Source organism: Oncorhynchus kisutch, linkage group LG3 (assembly GCF_002021735.2).
Source record: "Oncorhynchus kisutch isolate 150728-3 linkage group LG3, Okis_V2, whole genome shotgun sequence".
Classification (NCBI taxonomy): domain Eukaryota; kingdom Metazoa; phylum Chordata; class Actinopteri; order Salmoniformes; family Salmonidae; genus Oncorhynchus; species Oncorhynchus kisutch.
Genome location: NC_034176.2, coordinates 10848676 through 10864650, shown reverse-complemented (window position 1 = coordinate 10864650; position 15975 = coordinate 10848676). Strand labels below are relative to the sequence as shown.

Below are 15975 nucleotides of genomic sequence, written 5' to 3'. Positions count from 1 at the left end.
TATTATTATTGTGGTCTATTTGGTTTCTACTTTGTCAGAAGATATATTATTATTGTGGTCTATTTGGTTTCTACTTTGTCAGAAGATATATTATTATTGTGGTCTATTTGGTTTCTACTTTGTCAGAAGATATATTATTATTGTGGTCTATTTGGTTTCTACTTTGTCAGAAGATATATTATTATTGTGGTCTATTTGGTTTCTACTTTGTCAGAAGATATATTATTATTGTGGTCTATTTGGTTTCTACTTTGTCAGAAGATATATTATTATTGTGGTCTATTTGGTTTCTACTTTGTCAGAAGATATATTATTATTGTGGTCTATTTGGTTTCTACTTTGTCAGAAGATATATTATTATTGTGGTCTATTTGGTTTCTACTTTGTCAGAAGATATATTATTATTGTGGTCTATTTGGTTTCTACTTTGTCAGAAGATATATTATTATTGTGGTCTATTTGGTTTCTACTTTGTCAGAAGATATATTATTATTGTGGTCTATTTGGTTTCTACTTTGTCAGAAGATATATTATTATTGTGGTCTATTTGGTTTCTACTTTGTCAGAAGATATATTATTATTGTGGTCTATTTGGTTTCTACTTTGTCAGAAGATATATTATTATTGTGGTCTATTTGGTTTCTACTTTGTCAGAAGATATATTATTATTGTGGTCTATTTGGTTTCTACTTTGTCAGAAGATATATTATTATTGTGGTCTATTTGGTTTCTACTTTGTCAGAAGATATATTATTATTGTGGTCTATTTGGTTTCTACTTTGTCAGAAGATATATTATTATTGTGGTCTATTTGGTTTCTACTTTGTCAGAAGATATATTATTATTGTGGTCTATTTGGTTTCTACTTTGTCAGAAGATATATTATTATTGTGGTCTATTTGGTTTCTACTTTGTCAGAAGATATATTATTATTGTGGTCTATTTGGTTTCTACTTTGTCAGAAGATATATTATTATTGTGGTCTATTTGGTTTCTACTTTGTCAGAAGATATATTATTATTGTGGTCTATTTGGTTTCTACTTTGTCAGAAGATATATTATTATTGTGGTCTATTTGGTTTCTACTTTGTCAGAAGATATATTATTATTGTGGTCTATTTGGTTTCTACTTTGTCAGAAGATATATTATTATTGTGGTCTATTTGGTTTCTACTTTGTCAGAAGATATATTATTATTGTGGTCTATTTGGTTTCTACTTTGTCAGAAGAAGCTGTAGCTGGACTTGATTCATTACTAGAACTCTATTACTAATCAAATCTACAAATTTAGTTGATCAAATGAAATACAATGTATTGTTTTTATTGTAAGGGAAACTAACATAGGCTATAGGCCTATGTTTTGTCTAGGTCTTTGTAGATTTATACAAAACATATGCTTGACTTTAAACAAATAACTATTTATTTTTATTTTTATTGATACATTCCCATAAATATTTCTGCATGCAATGAATCCTTTACAATAGTTTACACACTATTTAGCAAGCATTTATTTAACAAGTATGTTTGCGCACCTTGCAGGTTGATATGGGAAGGGAAATGGAAAGGGGGATACCTAGCCAGTTGTACAACTGAATGCCTTCAACTGAAATGTGTCTTCCACATTTACCCCAACCCCTCATCTGATGCATATGCTAAAGGGAACGCTTGGTAATGTTCTCTAGTGGGTACTTATATGCTGATAGGCCAAGCGGTTCTAGTGTTAAAAAGATGCGCGTGGTGTGATTTGTGTTGTGAAGCTTTTAAAGGGTGAACCTAGACAAAGCTACAGAGATAGAGCTGTTTTAATCCTTCCAGGGCCACTTCCTTTACCAGGAACTGGGAGCAGCCTGGATGTGTATTGCAAACAGTAGTTGGAGTGAGTGTTTGCAGAGAGAACTTCAGAGATGTAGCTACAAATCACAGGTGTTAGGTGTTGCTTCTGTACCAATGATCAAAGAACTGATGAAATGACACGAGTGCACGTATCAATTTTCTTTCAAATGATGCCAGCCTACTCCTTATGATCACTGCATGTTTCACTGCCGGCCGTCTCAGCAGCATTCAGCAGGGTGCAAAGCAGCTTTCAACAGGGTGTAGAGCAGAGCAGGTTTCAGCAGGGTGTAGAGCAGAGCAGAGCAGCTTTCAGCAGGGTGCAGAGCAGAGCAGGTTTCAGCAGGGTGTAGAGCAGAGCAGAGCAGCTTTCAGCAGGGTGCAGAGCAGAGCAGGTTTCAACAGAGTGTAGAGCAGAGCAGCTTTCAGCAGGGTGTAGAGCAGAGCAGGTTTCAGTAGGGTGTAGAGCAGAGCAGGTCTCAACAGGGTGTAGAGCAGAGCAGCTTTCAGCAGGGTGCAGAGCAGAGCAGGTTTCAGCAGGGTGTAGAGCAGACCAGCTTTCAGCAGGGTGTAGAGCAGAGCAGAGCAGCTTTCAGCAGGGTGCAGAGCAGAGCAGCTTTCAGCAGGGTGTAGAGCAGAGCAGCTTTCAACAGTGTGTAGAGCAGAGCAGCTTTCAGCAGGGTGCAGAGCAGCTTTCAGCACGGTGCAGAGCAGAGCAGCTCTCAGCAGGGTGCAGAGCAGAGCAGCTTTCAGCAGGGTGTTGAGCAGCTTTCAGCAGGGTGCAGAGCAGAGCAGCTTTCAGCAGGGTGCAGAGCAGAGCATCTCTCAGCAGGGTGCAGAGCAGCTTTCGGCAGGGTGCAGAGCAGAGCAGCTTTCAGCAGGGTGTAGAGCAGCTTTCAGCAGGGTGCAGAGCAGAGCAGCTTTCAGCACGGTGCAGAGCAGAGCAGCTTTCAGCACGGTGCAGAGCAGAGCAGCTTTCAGCAGGGTGCAGAGCAGCTTTCGGCAGGGTGCAGAGCAGAGCAGCTTTCAGCACGGTGCAGAGCAGAGCAGCTCTCAGCAGGGTGCAGAGCAGAGCAGCTTTCAGCAGGGTGCAGAGCAGCTTTCAGCAGGGTGCAGTGCAGAGCAGCTTTCAGCAGGGTGCAGTGCAGAGCAGCTTTCAGCAGGGTGTAGAGCAGCTTTCAGCAGGATGTAGAGCAGAGCAGCTTTCAGCAGGGTGCAGAGCAGAGCAGCTTTCAGCAGGATGTAGAGCAGAGCAGCTTTCAGCAGGGTGCAGAGCAGAGCAGCTTTCAGCAGGGTGCAGAGCAGACTTTGACTGCATCTCAAATGGCACCCTATTCCTTATGTAGTGCACTACTGTTGACCATTCTTCCCCTTTTTTTTTGCTCCACTGTTAACTTCTCCCTCCTTTTTTGGTCTGTTTTCTTCCTTTCTCCCTCTTTACCACTTTCATGTTTTGTCTCACCCTCCCCTCATGCTTCCCTTCTGTTGTCTCACCCTCTACTTCCTCCCTCCTGCCCTCTTTCCCCAGATCACCAACCGCTACATCTACGACACAGTGCTGCTATTGGCCAACACTTTCCACAGGAAGCTGGAGGACAGGAAGTGGCACAGCATGGCCAGCCTCACCTGTATCCGCAAGAACTCTAAGCCCTGGCAAGGAGGACGGCCTATGCTGGACAATGTCAAAAAGGTACTGGTCCATATAGGGGGTTATTCTTAGAGACAGGAGTTTCTCCTGACTACCAAACCAGGTTATAGACCAAGGATATTCAAATCCGAGCCTGGAGGTCCGGAGTACTGCTAGTTTTCTGTTCTACCTGGTAATAATTGCACCCACATGGTGTTCCGGTCCTTGATAATGCTTGCGTCCCAAATTGAACCCTATGAACTATATAGTGCACTACTTGTGATAAGGGCCCATATGGTTTTGGTTGAATGTAGTGTTGTGATGTTGTATTAGTTAATGTGACGACTGTTTCTCATCGAATGATTAAAGGTTTCTAATTTCGTGATTAACTGAATCAAGCAATTATTAACTCATTAACCTGGGGCACCATGGGAAAATTTGTTTTATTGAGTTTCTATTTCCCAAATTAACTCAAAGAATATCAGAATAACGATTTTACAACAGCCGCTAATTAACCAGTTACCTCTACAGTCTCGTTCTGAATGTCGCATAATCCGGGAATCTCCACGGACCCGGGTCTCACCAATGAGTTCGTACCACACCAATCTTAGTTGTGTATTTATTTCCCAGAAAGCTAAAATGATGATAAAAGATATACATACACAAAAACACATTCTAGGCTATTTATTAGAACTTAGTATAACGGGCCAACACACTATGGCACGTGTTACCCAAAATGGGGATTTAAAAGAGAGAGAAAAAGAGAAAGTACACGAGAGAAATATACATTTGGGTGAATTTGTCAGCTATGCTTATTCTATCCCTAGCCTTGCCCCAAACTGCCGTTCTTATGGGTCAGAATATAATGATGTAATTACGTGGGGAAGGTTTCTCCGGCGCAACTCTTTGGTTGTCCTCACGATGTCAGTGTCCTTTTGGCTTAGGAGTCTGTTCCCTCGCCCTTGCTCTGGAAGGGCTCTTCTGAGGACAGACAGCTCTGTAGCTCAGAACTCACAGCGTAGGAATGAAACAGTGTAGATACCCCAATTCGATGAGGAGTGGAGGATAGGTGGTTCGACTTGAATTCACCCGCTTAGACACAGCTACTCATCCGTAGCTTGGGTAGAAAAAGATTTCTTTGTCTTCAAACTTGTGTTGCGTTTTTGGGTTCGTTGACTTTTTTAGACCTCGGCTGCAGCTTGGGTCACGTAGTCTTATCTGTACATTCTTCACGCACAGGTTTTATACCCTCGTGTCAGAAGTGGGCGTAACCGCCTTTAGGGCAATTCTCTGGGCGTACCAAGTTAAGAGCAAGGTCTAGATTTGACTCAAATCCAATTTTAGACAACTTCACATTTCATCTTTACAATGTTTTCGTAATAACGTCATCTATTCACCTTTAATAACAAAACGAAAATGACATACATTTTCATATTCCGTCTATCGTCATGACCACCATTGTGGCTGATGGAAACCATTGTTCCAAAGTCCCTTTATTGCATGTTTAATGTTCTGAGGCTGGTTCTCCATAGTAACAGGACAAAGGAATGTTGTCTGTGGCCTAAGATTTACCATGGGTGTGAGGGGTCATAAAACCCCCACATCTTCAGACCCCTAGATCTCTCCTCCTCTTTTGGGGTTGAGAGATAATCTGTAGGGTTGTGGTCTCCTGTAACCTGACCTGATCAGGACAGTCATGACAGTAGTATGCTATATAGGAGATAGGATGTTATTTGGGATGCAGACTACAGTGCCTTGCGAATGTATTCATCCCCCTTGGTGATTTTTCCTATTTTTTTTCATTACAACCTGTAATTTAAATGGATTTTTATTTGGATTTCATGTAATGGACATACACAAAATCATCCAAATTGGTGAAGTGAAATGGAAAAATGTACTTTTCTATAAAGCCCCTAATTAAGATCTGGTGCAACCAATTACCTTCAGAAGTCACATTATTAGTTAAATAAAGTCCACCTATGTGCAATCTAAGTGTCACATGATCTGTCACATGATGTCAGTATATATACACCTGTTCTGAAAGGCCCCAGCGTCTGAAACTATGCAAGGGGCACCACCAAGCAAGCGACACCATGAAGACCAAGGAACTCGCCAAACAGGTCAGGGACAAAGTTGTGGAGAAGTACAGATCAGGGTTGGGTTATAAAAAAATATCTGAAACTTTGAACATCCCACGGAGCACCATTAAATCCATTATTCAAAAATAGAAAGAATATGGCACCACAACAAACCTGCCAAGAGAGGGCTGCCCACCAAAGCTCACGGACCAGGCAAGGAGGGCATTAATCAGAGAGGCAACAAAGAGACCAAAGATAACCCTAAAGGAGCTGCAAAGTTCCACAGCAGAGATTGGAGTATCTGTCCATAGGACCACTTTAAGCCGTACACTGGGCTTTACGGGCTGGGCTTCATGGAAGAGTGGCCAGACAAACGCCATTGCTTAAATAAAGAAATAAGCAAACACATTTGATGTTCACCAAAAGGCATGTGGGAGACTCCCCAAACATATAGAAGAAGGTACTCTGGTCAGATGAGACTAAAATTGAGCTTTTTGTCCATCAAGGAAAGCGCTATGTCTGGCGCAAACCCAACACCTGTCATCACCCCGAGAATACCATCCCCACAGTGAAGCGTGGTGGTGGCAGCATCATGCTATGGGGATATTTTTCATCAGCAGGGACTGGGAAACTGGTCAGAATTGAAGGAATGATTGAAGGCATTAAATACAGGGAAATTCTTGAGGGAAACCTGTTTCAGTCTTCCTTAGATTTTAGACTGGGACTGAGGTTCCCCTTCCAGCAGGAGAATGACCCTAAGCATGCTGCTCAAGCAACACTTGAGTGGTTTAAGGGGAAACATTTAAATGTCTTGGAATGGCCATGTCAAAGCCCAGACCTCAATCCAATTGAGCATCTGTGGTATGACTTAAAGATTGCTGTACACCAGCGGAACCCAACCATCTTGAAGGAGCTGGAGCAGTTTTGCCTTGAAAAATGGCAAAAATCCCAGTGCCTAGATGTGCCAAGCTTATAGAGACATACCCCAAGAGACTTGCAGCTGTAATTGCTGCAAAAGGTGGCTCTACAAAGTATTGACTTCTGGGGGGGTGAATAGTTATGCACGCTCAAGTTGTCTTTTTTTTGTCTTATTTCTTGTTTGTTTCACACAAAAAACTATTTTGCATCTTCAAAGTGGTAGGAATGTTGTGTAAATCAAATTATACAACCCCCCCCCAAAATAAATTTTAATTCTGAGTTATAAGGCAACAAAATAGGAAAAATGCCAAGGGGGGTGAATTTTTTCGCAAACCACTGTATGAATGTGAAAAACAAGTGATATTATGACAGACAAGGGATAGCCCTTCAAGGGTGGACGTCATCTCATCTGCCCCCACTTTTATCTCAGAGGGGACCTTTGAAATGGATATGAAGTTAGGGACACTGTCTTAGGCATTGAATAAAGCCCTGGTGGTGTTGTTGGCGTTGTTGTCGTGTTGAGGTGACATCGTGCTCTCCAGAGCTGCTGTGTTAGTGCAGGACAGGACGTGATGTTAACACCTACTCCATCCCTGTGGCCGTAGCTCCTGGGGAGTGTACTGTACCTGTCGACACGTGTCTGCACACACACACACACACACAGAGACAGACACACATACACGCACACACACAATCAGTGAAAGTGACACCGGCCCTGCCGTAGGGAAGGTGAGCCAACAAAGGTCGAGTCCCAATATTTCAGTCCCTCTCCAACCAGTCCTGAGACTGGTTGTATGTGTGAGGTGTTCTCTCCTGCACCTGCTGCCGGCCGTTGTAATAACTGTGGTGATGTTAATGTGGCGTATGCCTTGTTATTTTACTGTAAACCAGCCACGTAATGGGCCCATATTACATTCCCCAGGGTTTCCTCAATGGACCAATGTTCTACGGCTTCATTAGCGGAACGGGCTGTTTATTGGCTTTTCAATGCATGCGTTAGGGTGAACTTGCCCGTATACTGCTCAGCTCTCCTAATTGGACAGCTAATTAATCCTGTCAGCGCAGTATTGGTGCAATACATTTACAACAATTGTCTTTGTTTTAATTAGACCTACAATTTGGAAAGAGGGGGGAGGGGGGTCTCTGCACTCGTTTGTGATGTTGGAGAGCTTTGGGGAGATGAAAGGCTACTCATGGTGTGGTGCTTTGTTCGTGGCTGCCGAGCACTCTTTATGTTTAAGCCTGCTCTCATTTAGCAAAAGAAGAACACATTAAGAGTAAATGAACAACAGGCTATTATGATCATGACTTTAATGTAACAGGCTGCATGTAGATGAATAAATCTATTCCCAATGCGGGCGGTCACGTTGTTGTGCTCTCGAACGCAGCGTTGCAGACAGGGCTACCATCAGTGCAGGTGTAATGCAGGCTGAATTATGAAAGGGGTGTGAGGGGAGCGAGGCATAGAATTACTTGATTCATAGCCTCTGTACACATCAACGGAAATATCAAAGCGAGAGGATTTCTCTTGAAAAAGCCCCACACTTACAAGTGTAGGATATTAATTTGATCACCCTGTTACAGGAGAACTGCCGGAGAATGCAAACTGTATTGTATTTGAGGTTTAAAAAGGTTTAAAAAGGTTTAAAAAGGTTTAAAAAGACTTCTGAAGTTTGTAATTTTCACTTTGAAATTTCAGACTAGGTTTGTTCTCATGAAAAATGTATCAACCCCAACAAAAATGTCCATGACGTATAATCCACATAATAATTCACATTTCCTGTTGCTCCAGGATTATTTTCCTGCTGTAGCAAACTGGCTCAAATTAAGATCCTACAACTGGATCAAACCAGGTAATCACGTTACAGTGTCTAGGCTGGAAGGTTGAAGATGTCTTATCTATCACATTTTCCCCAACGGGCCCATAAAATAGCAGACACATTTTCCCCAACGGGCCCATAAAATAGCAGACACATTTTCCCCAACGGGCCCATGAAATAGCAGACACATTTTCCCCAACGGGCCCATGAAATAGCAGACACATTTTCACCAACGGGCCCATGAAATAGCAGACACATTTTCCCCAACAGGCCCATGAAATAGCAGACACATTTCCCCCAACGGGCCCATGAAATAGCAGACACATTTTCCCCAACGGGCCCATGAAATAGCAGACACATTTTCCCCAACGGGCCCATAAAATAGCAGACACATTTCCCCCAACGGGCCCATGAAATAGCAGACACATTTTCCCCAACGGGCCCATGAAATAGCAGACACATTTTCACCAACGGGCCCATGAAATAGCAGACACATTTTCCCCAACGGGCCCATGAAATAGCAGACACATTTTCCCCAACGGGCCCATGAAATAGCAGACACATTTTCCCCAACGGGCCCATGAAATAGCAGACACATTTTCCCCAACGGGCCCATGAAATAGCAGACACATTTTCCCCAACGGGCCCATGAAATAGCAGACACATTTTCCCCAACGGGCCCATGAAATAGCAGACACATTTTCCCCAACGGGCCCATGAAATAGCAGACACATTTTCCCCAACGGGCCCATGAAATAGCAGACACATTTTCCCCAACGGGCCCATGAAATAGCAGACACATTTTCCCCAACGGGCCCATGAAATAGCAGACACATTTTCCCCAACGGGCCCATGAAATAGCAGACACATTTTCCCCAACGGGCCCATGAAATAGCAGACACATTTTCCCCAACGGGCCCATGAAATAGCAGACACATTTTCCCCAACGGGCCCATGAAATAGCAGACACATTTTCCCCAACGGGCCCATGAAATAGCAGACACATTTTCCCCAACGGGCCCATGAAATAGCAGACACATTTTCCCCAACGGGCCCATGAAATAGCAGACACATTTTCCCCAACGGGCCCATGAAATAGCAGACACATTTTCCCCAACGGGCCCATGAAATAGCAGACACATTTTCCCCAACGGGCCCATGAAATAGCAGACACATTTTCCCCAACGGGCCCATGAAATAGCAGACACATTTTCCCCAACGGGCCCATGAAATAGCAGACACATTTTCCCCAACGGGCCCATGAAATAGCAGACACATTTTCCCCAACGGGCCCATGAAATAGCAGACACATTTTCCCCAACGGGCCCATGAAATAGCAGACACATTTTCTCCAACGGGCCCATGAAATAGCAGACACATTTTACCCAACGGGCCCATGAAATAGCAGACACATTTTCCCCAACGGGCCCATGAAATAGCAGACACATTTTCCCCAACGGGCCCATGAAATAGCAGACACATTTTCCCCAATGGGCCCATGAAATAGCAGACACATTTTCCCCAACGGGCCCATGAAATAGCAGACACATTTTCCCCAACGGGCCCATGAAATAGCAGACACATTTTCCCCAACGGGCCCATGAAATAGCAGACACATTTTCCCCAACGGGCCCATGAAATAGCAGACACATTTTCCCCAACGGGCCCATGAAATAGCAGACACATTTTCCCCAACGGGCCCATGAAATAGCAGACACATTTTCCCCAACGGGCCCATGAAATAGCAGACACATTTTCCCCAACGGGCCCATGAAATAGCAGACACATTTTCCCCAACGGGCCCATGAAATAGCAGACACATTTTCCCCAACGGGCCCATGAAATAGCAGACACATTTTCCCCAACGGGCCCATGAAATAGCAGACACATTTTCCCCAACGGGCCCATGAAATAGCAGACACATTTTCCCCAACGGGCCCATGAAATAGCAGACACATTTTCCCCAACGGGCCCATGAAATAGCAGACACATTTTCCCCAACGGGCCCATGAAATAGCAGACACATTTTCCCCAACGGGCCCATGAAATAGCAGACACATTTTCCCCAACGGGCCCATGAAATAGCAGACACATTTTCTCCAACGGGCCCATGAAATAGCAGACACATTTTACCCAACGGGCCCATGAAATAGCAGACACATTTTCCCCAACGGGCCCATGAAATAGCAGACACATTTTCCCCAACGGGCCCATGAAATAGCAGACACATTTTCCCCAATGGGCCCATGAAATAGCAGACACATTTTCCCCAACGGGCCCATGAAATAGCAGACACATTTTCCCCAACGGGCCCATGAAATAGCAGACACATTTTCCCCAACGGGCCCATGAAATAGCAGACATTGTCCAGAGTGACGAGATCTTTTATTAAAACCATTTCTGGGAATACTTCTTTGGTAGTTTCTTTGACCTTACTAATCACTCTTGTACAGTGTCCATATTAGTACAGTCTCAGTCTCATGAGGAATAGTTTTAATCTCAGCAGGATTTTCTAAAAACCCTCTTTGTGTTTGTGCTGTGCCTTACAGTCTGGAGTGAGTGGTCTGACTGGCTTCCTGGAGTTTACAGACAACGGAACCAACCCCAACATCTACTTTGAGATCCTGGGGACCAACTATGGCGAGGACAGGGGCAGGGGTGTCAGTAAGGTAAAAGAACACAACGTTATTCTTAATCAAATGATCTTGGGTTAGATTCCCGCTGGGGTCACCATACAAAAAAATGATGCACGCATGACTGTAATTTGCTTTAGATAAAAAGCATCTACTAAATGCCATACAGCCATGTTATTATTATTATTATTATTATTATTAAAACAATCTTGTTCCTGTTCCTGTTGTTATTGTTGTTGTTGACTATTCTCCACGGGGTGCTGATTGATGTTTATAAAACAGAAACATTTTCTCTGAGATTGGCTATAAATCTGCAACTTTTTTTCTCTGCCCAATGGCAAAATGTGTAGAATTGCTAGAAGTGAGCTGTTTTCAAAAAATTATGAAATAAACAATACATTTTGTGGTTGGGGGGGGTTATCTGACCTTGCGTGGTGGCCTTACGAAATAGGTTGAAGGGTGAGGATTGAAGAGGAGGGGTGAGACTTGAGTTTTGAGACTAGGTGAGGTCTGAGGAGGAGGAATGAAGAAGTTCCTAATATGTATTCCGTCCCGGTGACTGGTGCGCTGTCTCCGTAGGTCTGACTTACGTGCTGCCTCGAGGATGGAGCACTGTGTTTCATGCAAGCAGGCAGATTTGGCTGCCACAGTGACACAGAATAGATAAATAACCTTTAGAACAGTGTCCTATACAAAGTATGTTTGGTAGAAATACTGTGATGTTTGGGGTGGCAGGTAGCCTAGTGGTTAGAGCGTTGGACCAGTCACTGAAAGGTTGCTGGATCAAAACCCTGAGCTGATAAGGTAAAAATCTATAATTCTCAGCCTGAACAAGGCAGTTAACCCACTGTTACCCGGTAGGCTGCCATTGTAAATAAGTGTACATCTAATTATTAAGTGTTACCTAGAGAACTATATTATTTTCCCAGTTCTTCTCATATACAGTACCAGTCAAATGTTTGGACACATCTACTCATTCAAGGTTTTATTTTACTATTTTCTACATTGTTGAATAATAGTGAAGACATCAAAACTATAAAATAACACATATTGAATCATGTAGTGACCAAAAAAGTGTTAAACAAATCAAAATATATTTGAGATTTGAGATTCTTCAAAGTAGCCACCCTTTACCTTGATGACAGCTTTGCACACTCTTGGCATTCTCTCTTTTGTCCCACCCCCCCACACATGCGGAGACCTCACCTGGCTTAACTGGTGCCTCCAGAGATGCAACCTCTCTCATCATCCCTCAATGCCTAGGTTTACCTCCACTGTACTCACATCCTACCATACCCTTGTCTGTACATTATGCCCTGAATCTATTCTACCACGCGCAGAAATCTGCTCCTTGTATTCTCTGTTCCGAACGCACTAGACGACCAGTTCTTATAGCCTTTAGCCGTACCCTTATCCTACACCTCCTCTGTTCCACTGGTGATGTAGAGGTGAATCCAGGCCCTGTAGCCCCCAGTACTACACCTATTCCCCAGGCACTCTCATTTGTTGACTTCTGTAACCCTAAAAGCCTTGGTTTCATGCAAGTTAACATCAGAATCCTCCTCCCTAAGTTTGTGTTATTCACTGCTTTAGCACACTCCGCCAAACCTGATGTACTAGCTGTGTCTGAATCCTGGCTTAGGAAGGCCACCAAAAATCCAGAAATTTACAGAACTACAACAATTTCTGTCAAGATAGAACTGCGAAAGGGGGCGGTGTTGCAATCTACTGCAGAGATAGCCTGCAGAGTTCTGTCATACTATCGAGGTCTGCGCCCAAACCATTCGAGCTTCTACTTTTAAAAATCCACCTTTCCAGAAACAAGTCTCTCACTGTTGCCGCCTGTTATAGACCCCACTCAGCCCCCAGCTGTGCCCTGGACAGCATATGTGAATTGATTGCCCCCGATCTATCTTCAGAGTTTGTACTGTTAGGTGACCTAAACTGGGACATGCTTAACACCCCGGCCGTCCTACAATCTAAGCTAGATGCCCTAAATGTCACACAAATTATCAAGGAACCTACCAGGTACAATCCTAAATCCGTTAACATGGGCACCCTCATAGATATCATCCTGACCAACTTGCCCTCAAAATACACCTCTGCTGTCTTCAACCAGGATCTCAGCGATCACTGCCTCATTGCCTACATCCGTAATGGGTATGCGGTCAAACGACCACCCCTCATCACTATCAAACGCTCCCTAAAACACTTCACCAAGCAGGCCTTTCTAATCGACCTGGCCCGGGTATCCTGGAAGGATATAGACCTCATCCCGCCAGTAGAGGATGCCAGGTTGTTTTTTTAAAACTATCTGGTACACTATCTTTAAAAAAAAACTATCTGGTACACTATCTTAAATAGGCATGCCCCATTCAAAATTTGCACACACTGTACATAGATGTTTCTATTGTGTTATTGACTGTACGTTTGTTTATCCCATGTGTAACTCTGTGTTGTTGTTTTTGTCGTACTGCTTTGCTTTATCTTGCAGTTGTAAATGAGAACTTGTTCTCAACTGGCCTCCCTGGTTAAATAAAGGTGAAATGAAATACAAATTACAATTTAAGATGCTTGTTCCACCATTGGGATGCCAGGACAGGAAAGAGCTTTGACTGGGAGCAACCAGAGGTGGCAGAACGGAATACTTGGGTTGTGATGTATGGTTTGAACATACCCAGAAGGTAAGGTGGTGCAGTTCCCCTTGCTGTTCCATAGGCAAGCACCAGGGTCTTGAAGATGATGAGATCTTTGACTGGAATCCAGTGGAGTGTGTGGAGGAGTGGGGTGACATGGGAGAAAATAGGAAGACTGTATACCGTCTTCTGCTGCATTCTGGATAAGTTGCAGGGAATTGATGGCGAAGTGGGGAGCCCAGCCAACAGAGAGTAGTCTAGACGGGAGATGACAAGTGCCTGGATTATAACTTGTGCCACTTCCTGTGTGAGGAAAGGTCATACTCTACGACCAGTGTAGAGCATGAACCTGCAGGAGCGAGTGACTGCTTTATTGTTTGCAGAGAACGATAGGGTGTTGTTCAGGTTCCTGTTAAGCTTCTTTGCACTCTGGGAGGGTGACACTGTGGAGTTGTCAACCGTGATGGAGAGGTCTTTGAGCAGGCATGCCTTCCCTGAGAGTGAGATCAGCTCCGTCTTGTCGAGGTTGAGCTTGAGGTGGTGGGCTGACATCCAAGCAGAGATATCTGACAGGCTTTCAGAGATGCGTGTTGCCACCTGGGTGTCAGAAGGGGGGAAGGAGAAAAATAATTGAGTGTTATCTGCATAGCAATTATAGGAGAGACCATGTGAGGATATGACAGAGCTGAGTGACTTGGTGTATAGAGAGAAGAGGAGAGGGCCTAGAACCGAGCCCTGGGGACACCAGTAGTGAGAGTACGTGGTGCAAAAACAGACCCTCTCCACGTCACCTGGTGGTTGACAAAGTCATCTGCAAGGAGGGAGGAGGGAGAAGGAAGAGTGTGAAGTATTAAGGATGGAGGATAAAGTGGAGAATAGTTTCCCAGGGTTGGAAGCAGAAGTTTAAAATTTAGAGTGATAGAAAGCATCTTTAGCAACAAATATAGCAGAAGAGAAGGTAGAGAGGAAGGAGTGGAAGGAATATACAGTGAAGGTCCACCGAAAGTTTAGTTTTCCTCCATTTCCGCTCATATGCCCGCAACCCTGTTCTGTTAGCAGTGAGTAACTCAGCAACGAAGCAGGAGGGGAAGGTCGGGCCGACCGGGAGGAAAGAGGACAGTGAGAGTCAAAGGACGCAGAAAGGGAGGATAGCAGATGGAAGAGAGGACATGATAGAAGAGGAGAGAGTAGAGGAAGAGAGAGAGAGCGAAGATTGCGGCGGCGCATGACCATCTGGGTGGGGGCTGAGTGGGTAGGGTTGGGGGAGATCAGAGATCAGATCTAGTAAAACTCTTCCCACATTGACCACAGCTATAAGATAGGGGGTTGCAGTGAGATTAGAAGGCTAACAGCCTCTAGTGAAGATGACGTCAAACGTATTGCCTGCCTTGTGAGTGGGAGGTGACTGGGAAAGGGTGAGGTCAAAGGAAGAAAGAAATGAATTGAAATCAATCGTCGGGAGGTTAAAATCGCCCAGTACGATGAGTGGTGAGCCATCGTCGTGAAATGAGCTTTTCAAGGTGTCAAGCTCATTTAGGAACTCTCCAAGGACACCTGGTGGGTGATAGATGACAACAATGTTAAGCTTGAGTGGACAAGTGACCGTATGGAATTCAAATGAGGGGAAAATAGAAAATATAGACATGAAGACGCAGGCGAGGTTTGAACCCATACCACAAGGGGCAATGTGTGGTCCAGAAACTGCAGCACTACCAGCAGAACAGATTCTGGCACAGAGAAGAGATGTTTTGCCATCAGTGTATGTTGCTGGTAGTTGTAGTTGCACCGACCAGTTGTAGACACTCCCCGTTTATTCCCACAAACATCTGTCCCGACCAGATTTTCCGGTTGTGGTACCCACAGAGTCCAGTTTCCCACATCCTACCTATTTGTGCTCTGTTTTTACTAACCCAGTGAAAAGAAATTGCTAGCTAAAGTGCTACAGTTATAAACTGAGTGTACAAAACATTATAAACACCTGCTCTTTCCATGACATAGACTGACCAGGTGAATCCAGGTGAAAGCTATGATCCCTTGTGTATGTGTGCCATTCAGGGGGTGAATGGGAAAGACAAAATATTGAAGTGCCTTTGAATGGGGTATGTTTGTAGGTGCCAGGTGCACCTGTTGTGTTGTGGGGCGACTCAATATGAGGATGGTGTTCTACTCTGAAACAAAGTGTGACTTTGATATGTTAATACATGCCTAGATTATATGTCTAGATTATATTGTTGCATTATCAATATACTCTGGGCTTGCCTATAGTATGTTTAATTTTGGAGTGTCAGCAAATCTGAGGGGGAGGTGCAGGGGTTAAGAGTTGTCCCAAATTCCACCCTACTTCCTATATAGTGCACAAATTTTGACCAAGACCCACAGACACAGACACAGACACAGACACACACACACACACACACACACACACACACACAC

The 15975-nt window shown here is 44.1% G+C and overlaps 1 protein-coding gene across 2 annotated transcripts in view; it reads left to right on the top strand.

Annotated features, from left to right (window-relative positions):
• The window catches only part of LOC109871657 (glutamate receptor ionotropic, delta-2), a 623084-nt gene that overhangs the window by 409318 nt on the left and 197791 nt on the right, over positions 1-15975 (top strand). For both annotated transcript variants that reach the window (XR_004207889.1, XM_031817225.1), the window contains exons 7-8: positions 3359-3520; positions 10823-10942. Coding sequence is in view for 1 of the 2 variants with exons in the window: in XM_031817225.1 (XP_031673085.1) it covers positions 3359-3520; positions 10823-10942 (282 nt within the window). In the remaining variant the exon portion in view is untranslated. The remainder of the gene's footprint in view (positions 1-3358; positions 3521-10822; positions 10943-15975) is intronic.